Source organism: Pagrus major, chromosome 23 (genome assembly GCF_040436345.1).
Source record: "Pagrus major chromosome 23, Pma_NU_1.0".
Taxonomy (NCBI): domain Eukaryota; kingdom Metazoa; phylum Chordata; class Actinopteri; order Spariformes; family Sparidae; genus Pagrus; species Pagrus major.
In genome coordinates this window covers 689,030-715,705 of record NC_133237.1, presented here as the reverse complement: position 1 = coordinate 715,705, position 26,676 = coordinate 689,030, and the positions used below count along the sequence as shown (strand labels likewise).

At 40.3% G+C, this 26,676-nt stretch overlaps 1 protein-coding gene and 1 pseudogene across 2 annotated transcripts in view; both read right to left on the bottom strand.

Moving 5' to 3' along the window:
• Positions 1–1,438: 1,438 nt before the first annotated feature.
• nbr1b (NBR1 autophagy cargo receptor b) overlaps positions 1,439–26,676 on the bottom strand; it is a 66,488-nt gene continuing 41,250 nt past the window's right edge. The window contains exons 12-23 of one of the 2 annotated variants that reach the window (XM_073493928.1): positions 19,301–19,486; positions 19,079–19,195; positions 17,789–17,864; positions 17,321–17,425; positions 16,721–16,897; positions 16,199–16,465; positions 14,191–14,371; positions 13,705–13,953; positions 10,526–10,611; positions 10,249–10,327; positions 8,756–8,849; positions 1,439–7,793 (exon numbers count right to left, since the gene is read on the bottom strand). In XM_073493928.1, coding sequence (XP_073350029.1) covers positions 7,620–7,793; positions 8,756–8,849; positions 10,249–10,327; positions 10,526–10,611; positions 13,705–13,953; positions 14,191–14,371; positions 16,199–16,465; positions 16,721–16,897; positions 17,321–17,425; positions 17,789–17,864; positions 19,079–19,195; positions 19,301–19,486 — 1,791 coding nt within the window. In that variant the 3' untranslated portion in view covers positions 1,439–7,619. The remainder of the gene's footprint in view (positions 7,794–8,755; positions 8,850–10,248; positions 10,328–10,525; positions 10,612–13,704; positions 13,954–14,190; positions 14,372–16,198; positions 16,466–16,720; positions 16,898–17,320; positions 17,426–17,788; positions 17,865–19,078; positions 19,196–19,300; positions 19,487–26,676) is intronic. The other variant, XM_073493930.1, reaches the window with a different exon arrangement.
• Positions 11,567–13,330, bottom strand: LOC141019160 (uncharacterized; annotated as a pseudogene).

The following is a 26,676-nucleotide window of genomic DNA, read 5'->3' as shown; positions in this document are numbered from 1 at the left end:
GTCAAGGACACAGATCGCAGCAAGCACTCTGATAGAAATGTCGTACTTTCATTTCCTCCTCCAGCTGTCGGATAACATCACCTGCTGCTGACAGCTTACCTGGCATGAAATTCTGCGCCACGTCTTCATTTCACGTCCCACTGGACTCAAACACGTCTTCTTGTCTGTTAATGGTCGGTGGAAGTAGAACCTATGGATATCATGTTTCATTATCTCAGCCTACAGCAGTCTATTTCACCAAGTTTACCCAACATCTGCTAATGGTAAGAAACTGAAACTGTTGTGAGACTGTCTTACCTGTTATATATCATTCTATATATAAGAACAAGAAATGTAACATTTCAGCTGACTTTTTATTGAATTCTTTGTTTTCTTGGTTAAAATAAAATAAGTATCACAGTTTGTGAACAGAACATCCCCAAAATTTAATTCCACTTTTATTTTGAATTATTTTTGAAAAAGGCATTGCTTCCGGTACTATCCTGTCCTTTTATGGAAGATACAGTCATGTTATTTAACTTTTTTTTGTTTTTTTAACTGAACTTCAACCCTTACAAATGGCGAGAAGACAAGGGCATAGCACAAGTATCTGTGCCGTAGGCATCACACTGCCCCCCTTCCTCTTTTAATACAATCACTAACAAACTGTTTGTTCCTCTTTACTAATGATAACAATGGGATGAATTTGAAAAACTGCAGTTAAAACTATCTTTCCCGGGCTTCCTCATATTGCTGTGCTGGTCACTCGATTATAGACAGAATACCAGCTGACTTTTTTACTTCCTAAATAGGTCTTGCATAGCTTGGAGCTGTGCTTTGGGTCATTATCTTGTCAAAGGATGGAGTTGGCTTCAATCAAGTGCTGTCCACAGGTTATGACATGGTTTAGCAAACTGTGATCCACACACCTAAAAACTTCCTCTGTCCATAAAGGAGTCCTTATCCAGTCTTTCTCTGTCTAATATCTGTGTTCTTTAAACCATCTTAATCTTTTCTTTTATTGGCCAGTCTCAGATATGGCTTTTTCTTTGCCTCTCTGTGCCATTGGACCACAGGAAATGTTCCTGTGTACACCTATTCCAGCAATTGCTTGCTTGAATAGATATTTACCACATTAATGATGTCTAGATTGTATTTCTGATCCATGTAATGCTATTTTAATTGAAAATGTGCTTTTCTTTCATATATAAGGAAATGTCAAGGTCACCCCAAGGTAGTGTATAAACAAGGGTTGGCCATATATTGAGTTAGGGGCCAGGGATTGTTATTAAAGTATACATTTTTAACACATTTCCCACTCAAGTGTTCTATGTAAAAAGTGGTGCTTCCCATCAGTGACACTGTCATTATTGAAACTCGCTTCCTCTTGTAACATATGCCCGTCCTTCAGCAGCAAGTTGTTTAATTTAAAAGGAAAATCGAGAACATGATTCAGAAATCCATCATGAATGTAGTGACTTTAATTTGAGACAGATTGATTTGTACATCATAACAATGTTCATAAAGTGCAACACAGAAAAAAAGCTAAAACAATCCAGCTTTTCTCTTCATCCTTAAATACTTCACTTGTATTCCTACCCCAATATATAAATATTTCACCAGACCATCTCTCGTAGAACATATACACGTTAACTTAAAGCAAAATGACATACAGTACATTATGTGAAACTCTTCACCTTCATTAAGTGCACATTTCAGCAAGGGTCCTTTTCATAAGAGATGTGCTGCATGGTTTTATTAATTACCTATGTGGAGTTTAGAACTCTTGATTCTTTGAGAGGGACTGTGGTGAGATTCAGTTGAATGAATGTGAAGCAAAATGTACAAGAAACCATGCTTAGATAAACTATGTTGGATAACACTCTACCCCAGGAACTGTGTGAATTCAGACATCAAAAAATGGTCCATTGTTAAATTTATCATCTCCTTTTGAAATATATGTCACCAAAACAAGTTCGCATTAGGGTTAAGAGGTGAAATATTTTTCACACTATTTGACATCCTTTTGCTGGCAATTCAATGTCTCTTAACATCATATTAACCTGTAGGTAACCTGGCTGTATGAACCTGACAGCAATCTCTTTGTATAGAACTTGACTCTTGTACATGTCGAGGACAATTAAACAATGTCCAATTCAAATCATGATGACATATCTGCATCATTCCACTGGAGTCAAGTTTGTTAGGGGTTTAAATATTTGGGTTTTTGGCAGAGCTGCATAGATAAAAATGGCTCAGCTAAGCCAACATCTGATGTCTAAACCTTAAAGGAAGAGCTTAACATTATGGGAAATACACTTATTCGCTCTCTTGCTGACAGTAAGATGAGAAGATTGGTACTCTCTGAGAGTGGTATCAATCTTCTCATCCAAATTTTGGCAAGTAAACAAATAAGCAAATCCCTAAAATATTGGACTATCCTTTTTGAATTAATTGCAGAGTTTTTATTTGAATTTGAAGCTTGACCAAAAAACAAAACTGTGTACTAAAAACTGTACTAAAGGGTTTTTGGACCACTGAGTTACATCAATCAGCCACAACATTAAAGGCAGAACCTACAAAACTACTCTGACCCATCTGGGCGTGGACATGGGACCTCCAGGGTGTCCTGTTGTGCCAGACACAGGGATGTTGACCCAATTCTTTGGGTCCTGGGGGTCGGGGCCTCCATGTGTCACATTTGTTTGGGGGCATCAAGTGGATGGTTGGTTTCAGATTGGGAACGAGGGAATTTGGAGGCCAGGCCAACAACTTGGGAACTTTGTCACTTTCCGAGGCAGACTTTGCAGTGTGGCATGGCACATACTGGGGGAGGCTGCTGTCTTGGGGGGTGCCCTTGTAATTGGGGAGGGGTGCTTAGTCTGCAACAACATTTAGGTGGGTGCTACGAGACAAAGTATTACCCACAGGAATTCCAGGACCAAAGGTTTCGTAGCCAAACATTGAACTGTAACAAGATGACCAATGTTCAGCTGGCAGTAATTTTAATGTTGTGGCTGATCAGTGTGCAATACATATGCACAACATTCATCTTAATTATAATCCTACAACAAGTACTTTTTTATTTAATGATTTCTTCAACTCCAACCTCAATTTTTTTTTTCAAAGGAAAACACTAACACACACATACAGCAGAGCAGATTTAACCACCACACAATAAGCCTAAAAATACGACATCCACAGCTCTAATTTCTTATATTTCCAAACAGCCTTCAAGCATTCAAAAGCAATAACACCTTAAACAATCATAACTTAAACTAATAAAGTCAACTGATAGTCATTGCTTCCAACTAAGAGGTTCTGAATATGTTCATACATTTGTGAAGGGGGGGGGGGACACGTTTCCACATTGTTACACAGTTTTTTTCCAGCTCAAGTTTGGAATGACCTTACTGTTACTGTACATGCTCTTAATGTGCTCTACTGGAGGAAGCACACATCCTTTACGAGTGTCAGACATGACCACTGTGAAGAAGTACAAAACAGATGACAGGAGTGCAAAATGATATGAACACATATGAGCTTTTCTGAAGGGATTTAGCTCAGCATAGCTGAATCCTTTAACTTAAACTCTCAGTACACTTCAAACAAAGAACTTATCTAAGGTTGAAGTCATACCTGCGGTTTGGTTCATTTGATCCAAACATACTGTATACTAGGTCATATCAATTATCATAAAATCCAAGATGCTTGAGAGTCAAGACCTAAGTTTGTTAAAGCGGGCAAAGTCAATATTAGGAAAAAAGTTAATATTGAATGAATGGTCCCTATGTCCTGTAAGGTTTTAAGTGCCAACACTATCTCCAGATCTAAAGTTTAAAGGGGAATGTTATTCTGCTTTTAGTAGTTATCTATTTATATACATTGGGTTATGCATTCAGAACAGTGAGAGGATTGTGGAAACCCCAATATATACTCCAATGATATGGACCTAAGTTATAAAACAGACAAACATATATAAACATATATAAATAAATAAAACCAATATCAATAATACAGCCGTTATACTCCAAGACACTTAAACCTATATTAACACAGATGATCACTTTATACCAAGCTCTTAGGCTCAGGATATACTTGCTTTTACCAACATTAATGCATGGACAAGTGTCTCCAACATAAGCAGCTTTGTTCACAGAATATTTGCCTGTCTGTAACATGTATAATTACAATAGGGCCATTGCATGGTTCGTGCTTGAGCCCTTATAATATATCTCAATGACAGTAGTGATCTGTATCAGACCCGCCCAGACCGCTAATAGTGAATTTCACCACTAGGTGTCCCACGAAACTTTAGCTGCTCCCACGAGGAATGTAATGAAAGCCTATGAATGAGAGTGTAGCAGCACTACAATCCTTCAGGGCAACTGCAACACGTCATGTTTTCATTTCTCACAACAATGATTCACCTTAAATTCTTCTTAAGTTTAACATCAAAATGATAAATAATATAAAACTTAAGCTGAGTGACACTGGAGAAAAGATCGTAGAGGCGACACTTCAAGTAGCCCACATACCCAAACTTTGCAAGTCCAGCTGCAGTTTTCCACAACACATTCCTGATTTAGAAATGTCAAGAAATGAAGGGGTTCCGTCTACTAACACTAGTGAACTTTTAATTTGAAACAGAAACAGGAAGTGTAAGCTGTATAAGCTGTTTTTCTCTTGTGGATGTTGGACTGAGTAGTATAGTGTGTCCACAACTCTCAACTCTAGTACATCATAACAAGACATAAGCACCACATCACCTGTGGTGCTGAGCTGAGCTGAGCTGAGCTGAGCCACATGCTGCTAGTTCTCTCCACCTGACAAATGTCAGCTCAGTTGGTTGGCACAAGATCAAACTAGTTGAAGCTTGTACACTGGACCGGACCGGACCGGCAAAACCGAAAACCTACCCAACCTTACCCGTCACAGCCTTTTACAACTGGATATAATTCCCTCTTCCACTGTTCTGCACTGGCCTAAAGCTTAGAACTGAACCGGGCTCATAACTGCAATTTAAGGAAATACCCAATTGGTGCTAGACCCGAGCCAACAACTGATGTTCCGGTTACCTTGCCAGACTAATGAAACACATTGCCCACGCTCTGGTTCTTTAACACTGCATGTAAACTGTAAATAATTGTAAAATTGCATGTAAATACCAGACCTGCCAACATGTACGCATTTTTCGTACTCGGCACACATTTTGACCCTTAAGTACGCTTGTACGAATTGCTGCTCTCCAGGTACGCATTTTGTTGCATCTCGAAGTTCGCCGGTTTCAGTTTCTATGCAAGTTCAATCTATGAAGTTGATTCTGCCGCTGAGCCAGAACAATCTGCGTGTAAGTGGAGTGAAAAGCTTTTGGCCAATCAGAGCGCTACATTTTAACACCCTTGCCCACCTGCCCCTCCTAGCCAAATGCTTCGCACGTTCAACTCAATTCAGTGCCTCAAGCAAGCCAGGGTGGCAGGATAACCGATCCCTCTTCGCTCTTCCCGCTTGCTGTCACTGCTCATCGCCTGCATCCCTATAGTTCTCAGCCAATGCAAACAGCATTGAAAAGGTAATATTAAGACGGTGAGTTTACCCGACGGTGTTGTTAACCACTCGTCAAAGTTACTGTGTGTGTGTTGCAAATAGTAGTGTAGCGCCAGTTAAAATTAATGAAGCTTTTACTGGTGGTGGTCTGAAGTATTTTATTCCTCGAAGCAATTCTTTATGACCAACAACAACAACAACAACAACAACTACGTAAGAGCTAAAATAAAAACAAATGAAAAGCCATTAGTCCATGCAGCTATGATTAGCTTGTGGCATTTAGCTTTACTTTACATAAAACAAACTTAAATTTCAACACAAACATAAATGTACCATAAGCCTTTACCTTGTTGCCACTTTCAACCGGGCTAATAAATCACTCTTGTAGTTTAGTTCAACACCGAAGTTATTTTCCTTTATCCATGAATATCTTTATATCCATGTGATGCTTGTTTACCTTCCTCAATCAATTTAACGTCCATTCGCTCCTTTTCCGTTTACCAAACCCTTTCAAAATAAAATACATCCGTTTAACAGGAAGTGTCAAAATAAAATATCTAAAATAATACATAGTAAATAAAAACCAACATGCACTATGTTGATGTCCTTTAAAAGTAGGCTAACCGCAACGTTTCACTAAATCCATTACTGCTACAGACAAAACCGAAAAAACAATATCCCGAACTGCCTCTAAAAAAGGTTCGGTATATTGTATATTATGTATTATGGTGTTAGGTATCTCACTGGTAGGTGGGCAACGGTGGGCTGATGGTGCGGTGGGCTGATGTACTCATAAAATTTCTTCAAGGTTGGCAGGTCTGAAATACTTGCATCACACGACATGGATACAAACAACTGGCATAGACTGAGTAAAAAAGAGAAGATGTTCTTAATGGATTATATTAGAAAAATAATTTGAACAAGTAGAGCCAGAACATTTATGTTATAAATGACCTGCATCTTATGTAAAGTGGGCTGAGAGTCCTGCCACCCTGACCCAGGCCATTTGTTACCTGCACCCGAGTGGCAGAAGGTCCAAATCATCCTTGGTCAACGCTGGAAAGTCTTCATTCAGAACTTTCAGTTTTAAGTTTACTCTGTTGTTACATCGTTGTGATTGTGGCAAAAAAAACAACAACAAGCTTTATCAGTTTCTGTCTTTGTTATTTTCATTTGTTTGAGTCTGCCACTGACCTTACATCCTGCTCATGAGCTTAGCCAGCTAATGGAATGTGAGGTTATCATTTTTGAAAACACACATACCATTCTACAAAGGAACCGTCATGCTCAAATAAACATGTAGTTAAAAGCAAGTATATCAGTGCTCTGAGCTGTTTGGTGTATGGTTAAAGCATACCATAACTTTGATGTGGATTTTCTATATGTGACTGACTAGCATGTGACCACATGTTGTGTGGATCTCCTCACTAAAGTTCTCAGTGCAGGTGTGAATGAATACTTGATATTATTTCGCTGCTTTGAACTTAATCACTGTCCCGGCCAAGAAGCCAAACAAGAAGGTGCTATGTGTAGCATTTCAACGCTAACAAATCATAACCATATTTTGATGCTCTGCTTAGCACTAAGCTGCATCTCACATCAACTGTAAAACATTACATTACTTTATAGCATGGAAGTGGAACTGTTTAGTATTTAAAAGTAACACAACTTCACAAAAGCATACTGTGTCTCATTAAAATACATATTTTAATTTTGGTAAATGCTAAATGCTACACATAGCTCCTTTAAGACTTTGGGAACATGTCTCTTTTCTTCATCTCTATGCAGGCAGCTGCCCTGCCACCATCAAGGCCTAAGCTGGAAGTAATACTACAGACAGAGGGTGATTGATGGTCTAGTACAGTATCCCAGAGAGTTTGATGTCTCCTTGTATGGTCATAGAGAAGATTGATCTCCATCCAACTGGACCAGTCAGAGGAGAGATGGACAGAGTGAGAAAGGTAAAAAGGTATATAAGCAGAAATGAATTTCTCTCTTCTGGTCTTTCCTCCTCTTCTTTCTTCATCCTTCTTGTGTCTCATCAGCTTCTCACTCCCTTTTATCCCTTCCTGCACTTCGTCCTCTCTCTCTTGTCAGTAGCGTGTAGAGTACCAGTCATTGTCGGTCATCTGAACAAGCTCGTTGACCACATCCAGCAGGTTGTAGTTGTATTTGTTCAGTAGTCGCTGGTTCAGCGACCGGTCCCCAAAACCCATCTCCACCAGTACGGCCATCATGGTGTCCTGAGTGGACACATCCACTGGAGGCTGCACAGGAACAAGATCTCATGAGTCCATAAAACCTGTTGCTGATCATATAAAACTAAACTTCCAAGCAAACATACGCGTACTGACCAAACTACCAACGGACAATTCACTAAATCCCTCCCGTGTACAGTGACTTTTCAATCATACAGTAGTAACCACAACCAGGCGCAGCAGGCCTGACTTTGGATTTCTCCACATGGTAAAGCAGTGTGCATGGGGTGACAGCAAGAGTAGAGATGCATCAATCTACTTCTTTTCAGGTCTCATTGGATTCTGACACCTGAATTTGAATAACTGCTGAAAACTTTTTTTTTCTGTTGTTGGTATTACGTGTAAAGTAAGGTCTACATGAGGCTGAACCTGAATTGCAGTTTAGTAGTGAAAAGTTCTACATCAGTTGATGTTGATGGACTGTGTTTGGAAGCATAGATTTGGATTTGGGATATTTGTTTATTGTTTTGACAGGTATAATGATATAAATATGCAGAAATGATACAGTCTGTACCAATTATCATTATTCAACTCCCCTCAATGATTTCCCAGCTTAGTGCATGCCAGGGAGCCTTGGAGCTCTAAAACTTGCTCAGAAAACCCCATACTGATATCGGTTCGCCTCAGTTCCAACTCTAAGTACAAGAGATACTCATACAAAGAGTTTGGATGGATGAAAAATATAAGAAATACAGCAAGGAATGCATTAAAAAGTGTTTTCATATTTTATCATCCATATTTTACAGCAACAGGAGGAGTTTGTATCTGAATTAATGGGATCAGCTTTGATATCAGCAGATATCTCAAATTGAAGGTACTGGATTGGTCAGGGCCAAAATAAACTTCATCTGGACATCTCCTGTTTTACTTTAAGAGGACTGCAAACGTCTTGACTACATAAATGTAAGACATGACCTGTGAAATTAGACACAGACTGTAAAATTAGACATTTAATTTAAGTGCTTGCTGACCTGTGTGGGGCCTTGTCCGGTGAATAGGGCTTTGTAGGCAGAAGCTGCTACTGACAGAGCTCCTTTCATCAGGCCGCTGGTGATGCCTGGGTGCCTGAGGACACACAATAGAGGTTACACTAAACTTGACTATTATGTCAAAGCTTTGGCTACGTGTCCAACTCAGCAGTTTCAACAGAAATAATGATGTATTAAATTAAAAAGCTGAATGACAGACAAATTTAGTTAAGAATACTTTTTTTTTTTAAGCGTTTCACTTGCAAATAATACTGAAAAACCTCTGCCCCAGCACAACTTCCTAGAAATGTTGCACTGGTTATCTGTCCCATGACTAACCTCTAGTTGGTCAAGGTCATGACTGGTCATGTTGTCATTACAGTAGATTATCATTTGCTCCACAGTATATTCACTTAACATCAAAAGAAGGTTGCAGACATTTACTCCTACATAATTAGTATTAGTAAATTCAAACAATACTGAAAATGATAAAAACAGATCACTGAAGTCCTTGGATGACTAATGCATTTACAGAATCAACACTAAAGATCACTTAAGAAATAAGACATCCCTTTCAGGCAATAATATATTTTCTTTTACAGTGTTAGGTCTGCTCACACCAGCATTTCAAACACAGAAGTCTCGCTGCAAAATCAATTAATTCCCAAACACTGCAGCAAATAGTGGCTTCAGGATGAAGTACATCTTTTCAAATTTCTTGCATCAAGTTCAGCTATGGAGAACTATGACTCAGTCATTTTACAACAGCAAGTAGTCTTGACAATAGTGACCTTTAAGAGAATGGCTGTCAGAAGAGGAATCATTTGAGGACAGTTATGAGACAGGAGTGAATTGTGTGAACTTAAACGTACTACAAGGAACTTGTAACTGGTTATGAAACTCAGTCTCAGTTTAATACTGATGTCTGTATATGACCTACAGAAACAAATAAAATGATCACTGAGAAGATTGGCTATTTCTATATAATTATTATAGTTATTCTTAATGCCTGTTACTGGGTCGGATTCAGACTTAATTGGGTAGGATGAGTAATTAAATTGAACAATTTTATGGCACAGTTGAAGAATTGGAGGTTGAGGAAAGATGTTGATTAGATGAGTTTATTTACACCCCGGATCAGATGGAGTACACACTAACGCTTTTAGTTTACAAGCTAGAGTGAAGATTTCGGCTTAAAAAGGATGTAAACATGTCTTTTCAAATCAATTTGAAATCTCTGGGCTTGCGAACTTGGATTACGCCAGACAAGATGTAACAAGCTCCCAGCCACTTAAGCTGTTTAGGAAAATGTTTTGCTGTGAAGCTCCAGAAATGTTTTGTGGACTACGAAACTTCACCTGACTTTCCATCAGCATGGGGGGAGGAGGTGATGCCTGGATTTTCATTTTTGGGTCAACTACTCCTTTAAGACACTCATGCTAGTTTGAGTTTTAGTTGTGTGTATGCGTGTGCGTGTGCCTGTGTGTGTGTGTGACCTGGGGTCCTCAGGGTTGTCCTCCTCTGTGTCTTCATTAGCTTCAGTATCATCTGTCTGAGTTTGCTCAGGACCAGAGGCTGTGGGATAATAAAACCATCACATGATCCATCAGACATCAATGCAGTTTCAAAAATCTGTATTCAAATCCATATCTCCCAGCATCTAACAGTTATTGGCAGCATCACAAGAATAAAAAGCTAAAAGTACGGCCTCACAGAGCGGCAAGCATGGCCGGAGACTCAGTCATGATATTTCACTTGTGTGTTTGTGCTTACCCTCCTCAGTTTGGTACAGCTCAGTGCCCTCTGTCCCCTCACTGGCAGCAGCAGGATCAACATCTGTTTCTCCACTGCTTTCTGGGCTGTAGAAAAATTAAAAGAAATACATTTTTCAAGTGTCAAAGAACAATGCAAGAAACAAAGGGTGCTCCCAAAACCACCCCATAGTAAAAAACTACTTCAAAAGTGGATTTATATTCAGTCTTGCTCTACCTCTACAGCAGTGAGTGCAGAGGTGCTGAAATCCTCTGTAAATCAAATCAAATCGAATTTTATTTATATAGCCCAAAATCACAATCACATTGCCTCAATGGGCTTTACAGTCTGTACAGTGCACGACATCCTCTGTCCTTAGACCCTCGATTCGAGTGAGGAAAAACTTGCCATCTTGATGGGAAAAAAGAACCTTTTAACAGGGAAAAAAAAAAGACGATGGAAGAAACCTCAGGAAGAGCCACAGAGGAGGGATCCCTCTTCCAGGACGGACAGTCAAGCAACAGATGTCGCATGTACAGAAAGAACAGCAATTACAGTTTACAGGTTTATAATATAACATTACAGTAATTATCTCTTATTTGACTGCTGAATGGAAGGCAAAGGTACTTTACTTCAAGAACATATGGAGAGCAGATGGGGAAAAAAGACACAGGAAGATAACAGAAAGAACCACAGTCCCTGGTGAGTGTTGACTTGAGTCAGAGGATAAACTGAACACAAACACACATATACAAACATCCTCTGTGCCTGCTGTTTGCTTCTTAGCATACAGTTAATGAAAGTAAGGTATTCTGGCTGGTTGGAGCGAGAAACCCACTGTCAAACTCGCATGAGTAACTCACATAAACACAAGTGATCTCACAATCAAACTCACGCGAATAATGAAAAGCAAAATTCGCTGCTATTTTTGGGTGGCCACAGCTAGCTTGTTAGCCTGAAGTAGCTTGTTAGCTTCTACATAGATGGGCTGTTTCGGTAACAAGACTTCATTCCGTTGGCCTCAACTCGAGCCAATGCTCCACCTCTATGCCCATTTTTGGATTAGTTTAGAGTCAGGCACTGCAAGATGGCAGAGCCACCCACATTAAGCTTCACACAAGCCCTTCAGAGACCTATGGTTGACGTCACAGCCACCATTTATTTTTTTTACAGTCAATAGTTGCACTTCATTGACAGCAGCTTGAAAACAGAAGAAAAAACTCTGATGCCACTGGAAATAATTTGTGAATTAAACAGTATGTGTGTTAACAGGAGAACGTGAGAGCAGCAGAAAGTATATATATTGTGAGTATAACATGACTCAGTTATCATACTGATGGAAATGGTCCTGTGGAAATGTTCATTATACTGGATTAATCAGGGGAGGAAGTGATGAGTCTGCATCAACTGCAAGTTAGTATGGGGGCAGATCAGAAGACAAGGACACTTCTTATGATAATATAAAATGTACACTACCAGTCAAAAGTCTGGACACACCTTCTCATTCAATGTTTTTTCTTTATTTTTATTATTTTCTACATTGTAGATCAATACTGAAGACATCCAAACTATGAAGGAACACATATGGAATTATGCAGTAAACAAAAAAGTGTTAAACAAACCAGAATATGATTTATATTTTATATTCTTCAGAGTAGCCACTTTTTGCTTTGATGACAGCTTTTCACACTCTTGGCATTCTCTCAATCAGATTCATGAGGTAGTCACCTGGAATGGTTTTCCAACAGTCTTGAAGGAGTTCCCAGAGGTGCTGAGCACTTGTTGGCTGCTTTGCCTTCACTCTGCGGTCCAACTCATCCCAAACCACGCACTGACGCAGCACTCCATCACTCTCCTTCTTGGTCAGATAGCCATTAAAAAGCCCGGAGGTGTGTTTGGGGTCATTGTCCTGTTGAAAAACTAATGATGGTCCCACTATACGCAAACCAGATGGGATGGCATGTCACTGCAGAATGCTGTGGTAGCCATGCTGGTTAAGTGTGCCTTGAATTTTGAATAATCACTAACAGCGTCACCATCAAAGCACCCCCACACCATCACACTTCCTCCTCCATGCTTCACGGTGGGAACCACACATGTAGAAACCATCCGCTCACCCTTTCTGCGTCTCACAAAGACATGGTGGGTGGAACCAAAAATCTCAAATTTGGACTCATCAGACCAAAGTACAGATTTCCACTGGTCTAATGTCCATTCTTTGTGTTTCTTGGCCCAGGCACTTCTCTTCTTGTTGTTGTTCTTCCTCAGTAGTGGCGTCTTTGCAGCAATTCGACCATGAAGGCCTGATTCACACAGTCTCCTCTGAACAGTTGATGTTGAGATGTGTCTGCTACTTGAACTCTGTGAAGCATTTATGTGGGCTCTAATCTGAGGTGCTGTTAATTTGCAGTTTCTGAGTCTGGTAACTCTAATGAACTTATCCTCTGGAGCAGAGGTAACTCTTGGTCTTCCCTTCCTGGGGTGGTACTCATGAGAGCCAGTTTCATCATGTGTTTGATGGTCTTCACGACTGCGCTTGAGGATACATTCAAAGTTATTGATGTTTTCCGGATTGACTGACCTTCATGTCTTAAAGTGACGATGGACTGTCATTTCTCTTTACTTAGCTGAGTGGTTCTTTTGCCATAATATGGATTAGAACAGTAGTCGAATAGGGTTATTCACTGTATTGAACTGTGTACCAACCCTAGCTCTGCACAACACAACTGATGGTCTCAAACACATTAAGAAGGCAAGAAATTCCACAAATTAACTCTTGACAAGGCACACCTGTTAATTAATAACCATTCCAGGTGACTACCTCATGAATCTGATTGAGAGAATGCCAGAAGTGTGCAAAGCTGTCATCAAAGGAAAAGGTGGCTACTCTGAAGAATATAAAATATAAATCATATTCTGGTTTGTTTAACACTTTTTTGTTTACTACATAATTCCATATGTGTTCCTTCATAGTTTGGATGTCTTCAGTATTGATCTACAATGTAGAAAATAATAAAAATAAAGAAAAAACATTGAAATGAGAAGGTGTGTCCAGACTTTTGACTGGTAGTGTACTTCTACATCAGAGGAAGTTGAAAGTTATGTCATGTCGCTAATATTATCCTCAAATCCAAAAGGCCTGCAGTTGAACATTTTCAGTACATTGATGCAGCTGTTGGTATCCCACCCTTCATACTGACCTGGGTGTGATGATGGCTTTAGGCGGTGCCACCACTTCGGGCGTCAGTGGCTCATCATCCAGCGTCTGAGAAGTACAAAGCATGTCGTTGGCGCTGCTGGTGCCAGACACCCCTGTACCTGGAGCCACCTCGGCTTCGTCTGCCTCACCCATCTCACCCATCTCACCCTCTGGGGTGGAGCTATCCATGTGGTCAGGGGGGTCTGTGGGGCTCTTAGCTGGGATGTCACCAGGCTGGGACAGAGCAGAGCTGCAATGGAAGAAGGAATGGAGAATTAAAGGATGTGTGACAACATTCAGCCTCTAGTGGCCATATCGGAGGACCTTACCTAATTTTAGAAAAAATCAGATGGTTGTCTTGTGTTTAATTTCTTGCCTCTTATTTTTATGTGTCAACATTTTTTGAAGGCGCCACAGATTTCCATGACGCCGCAAATTGAACTGCATGGCAGCTCGTGTTGTTACTGAAGAGCCAAAAGTCACATACCTGTACATGGACTCCCCCAGTGGCCGACTGGTGTCAAAGCAGTCAGGGAGGATGATGATGTAATCCTCTGACGAGGTGGAGGAGGAGCGACTCCTTGTCCCTTCTCTCTTCTCCTCTCCCTTTTTCTCCTTGTCTTCCTCTGGGTTCTTCTCGCTCTCCATGGGAGACGCCTCAATTTCATCTGTAATGGGATCAAGAAAACAGATAAGTGTTGCAGACAGATACAGAAAGCATATTCTATAAGCACACCACAGATTAACGCCAAGGCCACAAAATATGGCGCCCATGCAATTTCTTGAAACTTTTTAAACTCTACAGACAAGATTATTGTACAACACACTGGAGTGAGTATCCTAGCCAATATGAATCTGACAGCTTCTCAGTTAGTTAAAGGTGCAATATGTAAAAATTGGCCACCTGTCGAAATCATACTCCAAACAAATAAAAAAATATCACCAGAGTGACCGCTAACTCCTGCTAACTGTACCTGCTGCTCAGTCAGCTATGTGACTAGACATCCTATTAGCTGACCCTGCCTGTAGCAGCTTGGAGCACCAAGGGAGGAGGAGGTTTTAATGCCTGGTCTGGGGGGGACCCATATGGGAATGCTGGTGGGGAGCGGTGCTGGAATGGGCACCAGAACCAGAGCTGGGTGGGTGGGAAACGGAACTGGGCTTAGCATTCACAAATGTGGACACAGCCGGACCAGGACCGAACACACCCTCCAAGACCAGCAGTGGCCAGTTCGACAACAGGGCTATAGTGACTCACTATCACCTCAGTATGGTAAATTTACCAAAATGATCAGCATCTGTATGACTTGCTTTTTAAGTGTCATACCATTTAAAAGCCAAATTATTACATCCCTTGGTACGTTAAGTTCATAACATTTTATCAAATAAACCAATCACTTTGAGTGTAGTTGTATGGACATGGTTTGGATGTGAGGAGATTAATTTTGATCTTAAATATGACTGAAGTAGAAAACACTGTACAAGTACTGTAGTTATTTATAAACCCCTACTTTGATGTGGAAATGACTTTATCTTTCTAGACTGACCTAAAGTGATTTTCCTGCGATTTTCCTCTCCTCTATCATTGCTGTGATCTCGTCTTCCAAAAAGTTAGATTTTCTCTTTTGATACATCTCCATTAAATTCTCATTTGTGCTGCAGTAATGACAAGGCAGGTGCTGTCAGTTTAAGTTGATTTGAGATTTATAGATCACAGGTGTGTAACTTACAGGTAGGATTCTTAAAACCTATTTAAGCAACGTTTTTTATGCTCAGCATAATGAGGCTCCTGGTTGCTTTAGCTTTACATCTGTCACAAAAGTGAGCTTGAACTTAAATGTTTGCTTGACTAAATAAAAATAATAGTTGTAGCATATCACCTTATTATTCACAAGCCACTTGCTCTTAATAATGAAAGTAATGATTCATTTATGAACCACAAAGACACACTAACTTTAAATTCAAAGCCGAGTTGAAAGTCTATTTGGGTTTTGTCAAGTCAAGTAGGATAAAGGGGCAACATGTAGTTTGGAGATGAAATTCAAACTCAGAATTCTAATATTTACAACATTAATGAGGTAATAATACAAACTCATAAGTGAATCAACAAGCTGTTCTGAGAGGAAAATAAGGTCCCAGAACACTGTTTGAAGCTAGAAAGGTGGCAGGGTCCGCCACATATAAACAAAATGAAACAGTATAAATTGTGTTGTCCTTTAAGGTCAGTTTGTTTATTCAGTTTCAGTCATGAAAACACAGAGTTCGTTTATTTAGTTTGTTTAGGCAGACAAAAAATCAGCCAATGACCTTTCTTTAAAATTTCTTCCACAAAACCTCATAGTGCACCTTTAAGTCTGTCTCAGGTCCACACCTCTGCAACAAGCTATCTATTCAAAATAATGCACTTGTTTAACCAAACACGGCTCTCTATCACATAAAAAGGTCCAATCAAAAACTGTTGTTCTATCTAATGACCAGCTCGACCACTCTGTCACCTGTTGTCTGCTCCTGCAGCGTGGAGGCCCTAGGCAGAGCATGGAGCGGGGTTGGTGCTGAGCTGGGGGCTCCTAGGGTCAGGGCCACAGACAGTGGAGCAGGCAGGGAGGCTTTCAGCGGGGGAGGGAGGGAAGCTTTCAGCGTAGCCGGTGGTTTCAGAGCATTTTCAGAGCTGCTGGGGCTGCTATCTAGGCTCTCCTCTGATTTCACCGCTTTACTCTTCACACAGGAAGAGGAGGAGCCGCCCTGAGCAGCCGGACGCACCACTGAGAGCAAACAGGAAGTCCACTGTCAGAGACTGTACTGTCATACTTTTCTCATCCAGTCACATGCAAACACATGCAGATGCAGGCAGAGTAAAAATGCTCCAATCTGAATCACTGCTGGAGCTGAACACACAAGTCAAAAATATTTATTCACTTCCACTGCCCTTACTCTTATGAATCAAAACCTCAGAAATTGATGACTGGAATTAAATTTGAAGACAATGTAGAAACCAACCACCTAGCAATCTGACTGACCTTTACCTGTCCCAGAACGGGAGCATCTCAGAGGGGCGTGGTCAGGGGCTTCCTCCAGGGTCATTGAGCGAATCACAGTCTCACAAACAAACTGAGTCCCACTGATGTCATCCTCCCCTTCCTCCTGAGCAGGGACGCCTCCTCCTTCTGCTCCTGATCCTGCCCCATGAGGGATATCTGATGACAAGTGACAGGGAGACAAATGTTACACCACACAGACTACGGACCTCATTCATCAGGAAGTGTGTGCTCATTTCTATGCATAAAACTACATTTATCACTTTCTTTTTGTATGTGTGTACATGTAGAACCACTGCTGACCACTAGGACCAACAAACCCCTGGTGGGACACAGATGTAACTGCAGGAAAACTGATTCCTAAATACAGATGTACTGATCAACTCTACTGTCAATTAAGTAAGCATAATTCTGTCAATTGACAGATTGCCAGTTACAGGACATGCATTTTATTTTTTACTTGGAAAAACACACGCACAAACACTGCATGCTTTGACAAATGCAGCGTCCCTTTCATTTACCAACCAATCAACAAAACCCCATCAAGAGGCTAACTAGGCTATGAATAGGAAACTCCATTACCCATGATGCTATTAATGACTTCAGTCTCTTCCTGGATGAGACCCAGAGAAGGACTGCCTTTTTCCTGCAGGTGGCCATCTTGAGGGGACATGCAGGGAGTCATGTCTGGAGGGAGAGAGGATGACTACTGAACTCAAGTCTGTTGATCAGTCAGCTCCCTGCAGTTGTCAACATGTTACACTGATACAGGTTTGTTCCTTTGTATTTACAATAGCAGCTGCTAAAAACTTGTTTGGTGGACACAAGCCCTAACTCAGACAATTCCAATCACATTTTAAAGGATATCAACTGTTATCGCCAAAATCCCAAAAAATATCGAGATATTATTTTTTGCCCATATCGCCCACCCCTATATCTGTGGAACATTCTATTGCATTTTATCATATGAACACGGTTGATGCAAAGCAGCAGTATCAGTATGAGTTTGTTCCTGAACCAACCAGGAATAACTGGTAGAAGTCTCCTTACCAGCAGGGGTGTTGTTCGGGACACTCTCCAACTCTTGGACAATGTTGATGTCCAACAGCTCGAAGGACAGAAGATCCTGAGAGATCAGCAACAACAGAGAACTCATTAAAGCCTCCCTCCAGTGTATTTTGATATTTTTGATATCCTGACAATTTTGATGAGCCACACTGTGTGCCAAATATTTGTAATAATTTTGTGCTCAAAGTCAATAAATTTAAGCTGGGATAACAACATGCGACTATAGTAGGATCTGGGAGTCATACATCATCCTCCAATAGGAGTTATACAGGCAGCACAGCTCCTTCACAGGGCAGTGCGTAGCGTGTGAGTGACCCGGTGACCGTGTTCAGATGTTCAGGCGTTAGTGACCAGAGCAGAGGGTAAAGTTTAGCAGAGGAGTTGTCTAGTGGCAGTAAATGTACAGTACATGTTACAGTTTGACCATAAATAAACTATGCAGCTCCTAAATACACAAGACCTTCTGTTTGAGTGACAGTTAGCACTATCGCTGCTAATATTCATGCTGCTGATCCATGATAATATTGATGCTATCGCTAATCTATGCTAGTGATGTTGATCTTGCTAGAACGGCAGTCTGGTTGCGATTGTAATAACTACGTATGACTATTTACCACGGCCCAATTTGAAAAACTGACTGGGGGGTGGCTTTAAAGATGCTTTTGAACTGCAGTATGGGAAGTGTAAGAGGCTGTGTTTTGGGAGTGTGACCCATTCTAGGGATTAAAAGTCAGGATATTTCAGCGTCTTCTGTTTCTACTGAGCATTTCTTGTGTGTGTGTGTTTGTATGTGTGTGTGTGCCTATCTTGAGTGTTCCCCAACTATATATAAGTGCACACTAAATCAGTGGCGTAACACCCAGTCCACATAGCCTGTCTGAGCGGTGTTTGTGTGTTACAGAACCTCTTACTTTTCATTTTGGCGCCCATGTGAACAAGTTTAGGCAGCCGCACAGCTGACATATGCTAAACAGCAATGTGACTGTGTGACAGTGATTATGAGATTGATGATTGGTAATATCCTAATTTCATAAACATACTGAACAAGACATTTCATTTGCACAAACTTAAAATGTGTTGTTCCAGCTTCATAGGCTTCCACATACTGTATCTTCATCAGTTCCACATAGAGAGTTACTGGCCAATTTCAGTTTAGGTTTATCACATTCAGTACAGAGTGAGAACAGGTTGGATCGGTGCATCCCTAGAAATAAACCTTTGTTGCAGCCTCAGTGCAAGGTGTACAGCAGTGTAATGACTGCAAATGATTACCTGTGCAGTGAGCAGATCAACAGAGGGGATGTAGTACTCTTCTTGGTCCACTGACATCAATGGTTGCTCCCTAGAAGGTGCACAGGCTTTTCCATCCTTTGCCACTGGGTTCTTACCCTGCAGACAGAGTAAATTCAGTTAGAAACTGAGGACATCCATCCATCAATTCATTTATTTAATTTATTTGGTTTTCCTGTCTACACATCCACCCATTCACTCTACCTGCGGTGTGACACAGGGTGACACTAGTATCCCATCAGCCATCATAGGTGCTGGGGCCAGAGGATCGACCACGATGCTGCACCAGACTCTAGGTCCAAACTGCTCTCCAGTGTGGGCCAAACGCCAGTGGGAGGTGTAGGAGCCCTCCACGGTGGGAGCACACAGTGCTACACTCACTATGCCCACCTGGACATACAGAAGGAATTATCAAGATTTCAAAGAAGTAGTTATCAGAATTTTCCATAAATGCAGCGGCTGCCTGCCATGTTGGTGAGTCTTTCTATGATTCAATTTATGTTATATTTGTAGAAAATGGAGAACGAAGAACGACTGAGTAGCAGCAGTGACAAGCCCTTTTCACACAGAGATGCCGCATTATCGCCGCAGCAGCGGTTCGCCAATTCTCCGCCATTGGTTGTTCACACAGAGCCAAGCAGCTCCGGCGTAAAAGACAAACCAGAGTATAATTCACACAGCAAGCCGGCGCCACGGCTCCAAAGGAGGCATGACGGTACACGTCATGATGATGACGTGTGTTTTTTTCAACGTGTTTCCTGGTGTCCTCTTGTTAATCTAAATATGTACCCACTGACTGTTTATAATCATATGGATGCTGTAATAATGTGTTGTGATTGAGATCCTGACACACCAAACATCCTGGAAAGTGACAAAGTAACGTTTTTTATCTAAATTACATAATTACATAATCACCATCAGTAAACAGGACGCTGTCTGACTCTCTCACTCGCGGGGAGGGAGGCTGTTTTCTGGGGGAAAGTTCACTGAAGTCTCGGTCGGGAGGGCTGACCGTCGCGGTGATTTTTTTCACAGGTATTTTTTTCCTCACATAAGTTGCCAAAGACACGACCAGTTGCTACGTTACTGTTGTTTGGTCCTGTAACGTTGCTCTGTGGGACATTTCTCTATATTTTGTTGAGTGAAGGATCTGTACAGTTATCAGACAGTGAACACCATTAGACCGACACACCCTCGCTCCGCACCGCCGGCTTATCCATTCACACTGGTTCAGTTCGCCAATACTGCGCCTCTGATACTACCTCTGATACTACCTCTGATACTACCTCTGACACTACCTCTGATACTACCTCTGATACTACCTCTGACACTACCTCTGATACTACCTCTGATACTACCTCTGACACTGCCTCTGACACTACCTCTGACACTACCTCTGACACTACCTCTGACACTACCTCTGACACTACCTCTGATACTACCTCTGATACTACCTCTGACACTACCTCTGACACTACCTCTGACACTACCTCTGACACTACCTCTGATACTACCTCTGACACTACCTCTGACTCTACCTCTGACACTACCTCTGACACTACCTCTGATACTACCTCTGACACTACCTCTGACACTACCTCTGACACTACCTCTGGAGGCGCATCAGAGGCTCAGCGAAATTTCACCCCTTACCGCATCTGAGACTTTCACACAGAGGCGGATGCGGAGAATTGGCGCAGGATCCCCGCATGCAAACGGCAGTGTGAATGGGGCTACAGACTGTCGTTCAGAAGCTAATCCAGTAACGTTAGCGCAAAGCACACACTCACAGCAGTAAGCAGTGATTGCCAGGCTGGGTAGCCTTTTTGGAATGAGGTACATTCTCAACGGCTGTTTTACATGTGTTTACATGATTGTGGTATTTACCAGAGTTGTTTATTTATGTATTTATTCAACCAGAAAAGCTAAGAGAGCTTGTTGAATGTAGCAAGCTAACCATTCACACATACAGTATCTCCCAGAGATATCTGGCTGGAACTATGGGGCTTGCAGTACAGTCAGCCAGTGCACATTCAAGTGGTGTGGAGAAAGACCTGAAGGGAGGGGATGGGATTTTATCAGTTAGATACTTCAAATAATAAGCTTGCTCTGGCTGGTTTCTACAACTTTACCAACCTCAGCTTTAAGTTCAGCCAGCTTCTTGATCACATTTATTTGAGATTCAAATGAAATAGTTTTGATTAACAAGTTGTGATTTGCTATGCATGCACATTTTACCACAAACAAGCCTCTTCTTCAAAACAATGCAAGGATGTTCAGCTGAGGGGTTGTGTCGTGCTGAGAGTTTTTTCAGTGGTTTAGGAATAATAGCAAACTAATTGATAACAAAACACATTATGAACTGCACTGTTAAGCCCAATCTTCTTTAAGACAGCTTCTTTGGAAACAACGAAAAACACCCATGACAGCAACTGAAAAGTCAACTTAAAGCACTGCATTTTCCATATGTCCCACGCAGATGTTTATGGGCTAAGGTTGTTGCAAAAACACACTAAAAAAGCAACAGGCCTACATCATATGAGGAAAATAGAAGCTCTGCCTATTGTTTCAAGTGTCTTCGCGCACTTTTACTACAAAAGTGTAGTTGGCCATTGACCAGTTACACAAACTAATGTCAGATGCCCCGAATCATTTAAAAAAAAAAAAAAATGATGTAAGGGAGCTTCCTTTACAGGCTGGCCACACTGGCTGCGTGAGCAGCCCGTGTGCATGGTAATGAAATAAGGCTTTTCATTTCGGTGTCCATGTTAACAGGTTGGAGCAGACACACTTGCTGCATGAGTCACGTGCATGTCAAGTGAGGCTGCTTCATCTAGAGATTCAGAGTCTTGCCTGTTTTTATCCCGTGACACATGTGGTTCTCAGCAAAAACAGACCTGAAAACGACCTGTAGACAGTCACATGGACATCATACCAGCATTTATGAGCTCAGTGTTTGAAGACACTTGAAACAATAACTGGTTACAGTTCACATACACAGGAACTCTTTTCAGCTGCAAAACAGACAGAAATCAACATGGCACTGTTAACCATTAACAAACAAATCTTTCTGTATCAACAAACTCATAAATGATCACTATCTAGACTGTCTTTTTCTGACTGAGACTTGGCTGGGTACAGATGCACCTGCCACACTGATTGAGGCCTGTCCACCCAGCTACAGTTTTTCATTTTCAAGCAGAGAGGGTAGGAAAGGTGGCGGCACAGCCGCAATATACCGAGGGGCAGGGATGTGGAATATAACGCAACTTTTCTAAAATCTCAGCCCCTTCTCCTTGCAGTGACAGTATACAGATCTCCTAAATTATCTGTGTCCTCTTTTTTAACAGAATTTTATTGAGAACTTTTGTCTGTCATTCATACAAGCTATGATACCTGCATTTTAATTGGTGATTTTAACATACATGTTGACAATCTGGCAGATACCAGAGCCAAAGAGTTTTTAGAATTGTTGGAATGTATGTCTTTTAAACAGCGCATTAATGTAGCAACTCACAAACACGGACACACTTTGGATTTAGTTATATCATATGATCATATGATCTTTTTAACAGTTGTAATCATCCCACAGTCCCACAGAACGTACTGTTACAAAACGCCATATTACCCCTGAAGGAAGCCACAACTCTCACATCACAAATTGCTACCTACAATGATAATATCTTACCATCTTACCAGACCAAGTGAATGATTTTAACTGTCAAATGAAAACAGTACTTGATGCAGTAGCTCCAACTAAAACCAGGAAAATAACTACAAAAAGGGTTGTACCATGGAAAAATAATCAAACCCAAGCTCTAAAAAGAGAATGCAGAATTGCTGAGTACAGATTGCATAAAACAAAACTAGAAATCCACCACAAAATACTCACTGAAAAATTTAAAAACTACAACAAGGCAATCTGAAAATTACATCAAACATATTTCTCAAACATGATAAACACAAACATTCACAATCCCAGACTGCTTTTTAGCACAACAGATTCCCTTTTAAATCCCACATCTAAATACAGTTTTGAGCTTCCAGTATCCAATTGTGAAGAGTTTGCTGGCTACTTCAGACAGAAAATAATCAACATTATGTCTGGTATCTGCCAGCAAAACATGCACACTGTACTTTCACCTATATCCCGTGTACAATGTGATGTAAAGTTGGAATGTTTGGACCTGGTTGATGCTGAAACACTGAGGAAAATAGTAACAGAACTGAAGCCCTCCACATGTGCACTTGATCCAGTTCCAACCTCCCTTTTTAAAACTATTTTTTTTCATTGACTTTTTATTGATTTTATACATAAACGAACAACAATCAAAACAATGAACATGAAGACCTTTAGTCGAGTGCATAAGCATCAGGGAGAAAATAAAAACATACATAAAGAGACTGGTAGACACCTCCAGTTATAAAAATAAGCAAGAAAAGCAAAAAAGAGTAGAGAAGAAAGTAAATGAATAAGAATAATAACAATAGTCCAAACAAAGATTACCTGAAGTCTGGTCTGGTGGTAGAGACATATGTAATCAATTTTTGCCAATTTTCAATAAATACCTCCTTTTGTGTTCTTAGATTAAAAGTAATTCTTTCCATCACAAAGATGCTGTACACAATATCAATCCATTCATCTACACTGGGTACCTCCCTCTTCAGCCATTTCTTGGTTATGGACTTCTTACAGGCCACCAGTAATATTCTTAGTAAATATTTATCTTTGTTCCTCCACTATAGTTCCTCTAGATCAACCAAATATAATAAATTGAAGCTAAAAGTTATTTTTGTTGAAAACACAGTCTCCAAGATTTGATGTATGCTCAACCAAAATGGGGTCACAGCAGGGCAACTCCAAAATATATGAAAATGATTCGCCTCTTTGCTTCCACAGCATCTCCAACACTCTGTCTGACTTGAATATGATTTCTTTTGATATGGAGTGCAGAAATAGTGGATGACATTTTTCCATGTAAATTCTCTCCAAAGTGGAGAATTTGTTGTTTTCCATTGTTGTTTGAAAATTTCAGCCCAGTTCTCCTGTGGGATTGTGATGTTGCCCTCTGTTTCCCATCTTGATTTTGCATTAGATGTATTTTCTTTGTTAAGAGATTGAAGACTCATGTATAATTTCGAAATGATCTTCTTGTAAGGTTCATCTTGGTAAGCTTGTACAAATACCTGTAGAATATCGTTTTCGGGTTCATAATTTTTTATAATTTTTTCCCAATATAGTCTCTTATTTGTAGGTATCTGAAGTGATCCTGTTTCTGTAGACCAAATTTATCCTTGAGATCTTGGAAACTCCTAACTGTAGCTTTACTTATGAGTATGTTGTAAGTCCTAAGGAGGTCCATTCCTTGAATCTATGGTCATGTTGACTAGGTGTAAATTGTGGGTCATGTGCAAACCATTTCAATATTTCAAATGTCTTTTTTAAATTGAACTGTTTTAATACATCACTCCAAAGATGTAATGAGTTAGTAATCCTTGGATTATCTTGATCTGTAAGGTGTTTGTGTAATAATTGATCTCCAATCAACGCAGTGACTGGTAATCCTTTCCCCATTGTTTGTTCAATATTTTTCCTTCTGGCCTTGTAACTAGGAGTACACCAGCCTATTAAAGGCCTAAGTTGGGCTGCCTTGTAATAGTCTTTTAAAATGGGAAGAGCTAGTCCTCCTTTAACTTTTGACATCCCTGCCCATATGTATCTAGATATTGATCTGTCCCATTCTTGGAATTGTTTTTCTGGTGCTTCTAAGGTTTATGACTGAAAAAGGTATAAAACCCTTGGCAGAATGTTCATCTTGATGGACTCAATACGTGAGCTGAGGCTTAGATATGGTATCAAGCTCCATCTATGAATATCTTCCTTAATTTCTTTATTAAGAGGTTTATAATTAATTTCTGCTACTCTTGAGAGATCTTTAGGGATATGAATTCCTAGATATTTTATAGATTTTTCATCCCAGTTTAGCTGATATTTCTGACGGAGATCTGTAGGAGGATTGTAATTAAAACTAAGAATTTGTGTTTTTTGAACATTTAATTTATAACCTGAGAATGGACCATATTCATTTAAACATGTCATTAGTGCTGGCAAGGATTGTGTCGGATTATTTAGATATATTAATATGTCATCTGCAAATAACGCCAATTTCTGTTCATCTACCATTTTTATTCCCTTAATTGCTTCATTTTGTCGAATTCCCTGAGCCAAAGGCTCAATAAAAATAGCAAAGAGAAGAGGACTCACTCAAGAGTTCCATCTCACAGAATCAAAGGCTTTTTCTGCATCTAAACTCACTATCATAGCCTGGAGATCGTTTTGGGTGATATGTCTGATAATCTGTAATGTTCGTCTAATATTGTCTTGGGTTTGTCTATTTTGGATGAACCCTGTTTGATCCAAATGTATGATCTGTGGCAGAATCTTATCAAATCTTTTAGCCAGGATAGAGGTGAACAACTTGTAGTCTAAGTTTAGTACGCTTATTGGCCTGTAATTAGTGCATTTCCTTTCCTGGTTTTGGTATAACCGATATTGTCGCTTCCCTCCAGGATATGGGAGTCTCTTTTGTCTGCAAGACCCAATTAAATGTTTTCACTAAGATAGGTGTCAGAACGTCTCTTAAGCTTTTGTACCATTGTGCTATGTATCCATCAGGGCCTGGGGATTTATTTGTTTTCAGTCTTGTTATGGCGGCTTTGACCTCTTCTGTTGTTATTGCTGACGTTAATGTATTACTTTGACTTTCAGAGAGTACCGGCAGATTCACTGATTTAAAAAAATCATCAATTTTGCTGTCGTTATCTACCTGTGGTTGAGTGTACAGTTTTTCATAAAAATTTTTAAAGCATCTTTTAATATCATCAATGTCATGATGCGTTTGTTTAGTTACAGGATCCTTTATGGAATAAACTGTATTATCTGCTTGTTGTTTTCGACGGAGATCTGTAGGAGGATTGTAATTAAAACTAAGAATTTGTGTTTTTTGAACATTTAATTTATAACCTGAGAATGGACCATATTCATTTAAACATGTCATTAGTGCTGGCAAGGATTGTGTCGGATTATTTAGATATATTAATATGTCATCTGCAAATAACGCCAATTTCTGTTCATCTACCATTTTTATTCCCTTAATTGCTTCATTTTGTCGAATTCCCTGAGCCAAAGGCTCAATAAAAATAGCAAAGAGAAGAGGACTCACTCAAGAGTTCCATCTCACAGAATCAAAGGCTTTTTCTGCATCTAAACTCACTATCATAGCCTGGAGATCGTTTTGGGTGATATGTCTGATAATCTGTAATGTTCGTCTAATATTGTCTTGGGTTTGTCTATTTTGGATGAACCCTGTTTGATCCAAATGTATGATCTGTGGCAGAATCTTATCAAATCTTTTAGCCAGGATAGAGGTGAACAACTTGTAGTCTAAGTTTAGTACGCTTATTGGCCTGTAATTAGTGCATTTCCTTTCCTGGTTTTGGTATAACCGATATTGTCGCTTCCCTCCAGGATATGGGAGTCTCTTTTGTCTGCAAGACCCAATTAAATGTTTTCACTAAGA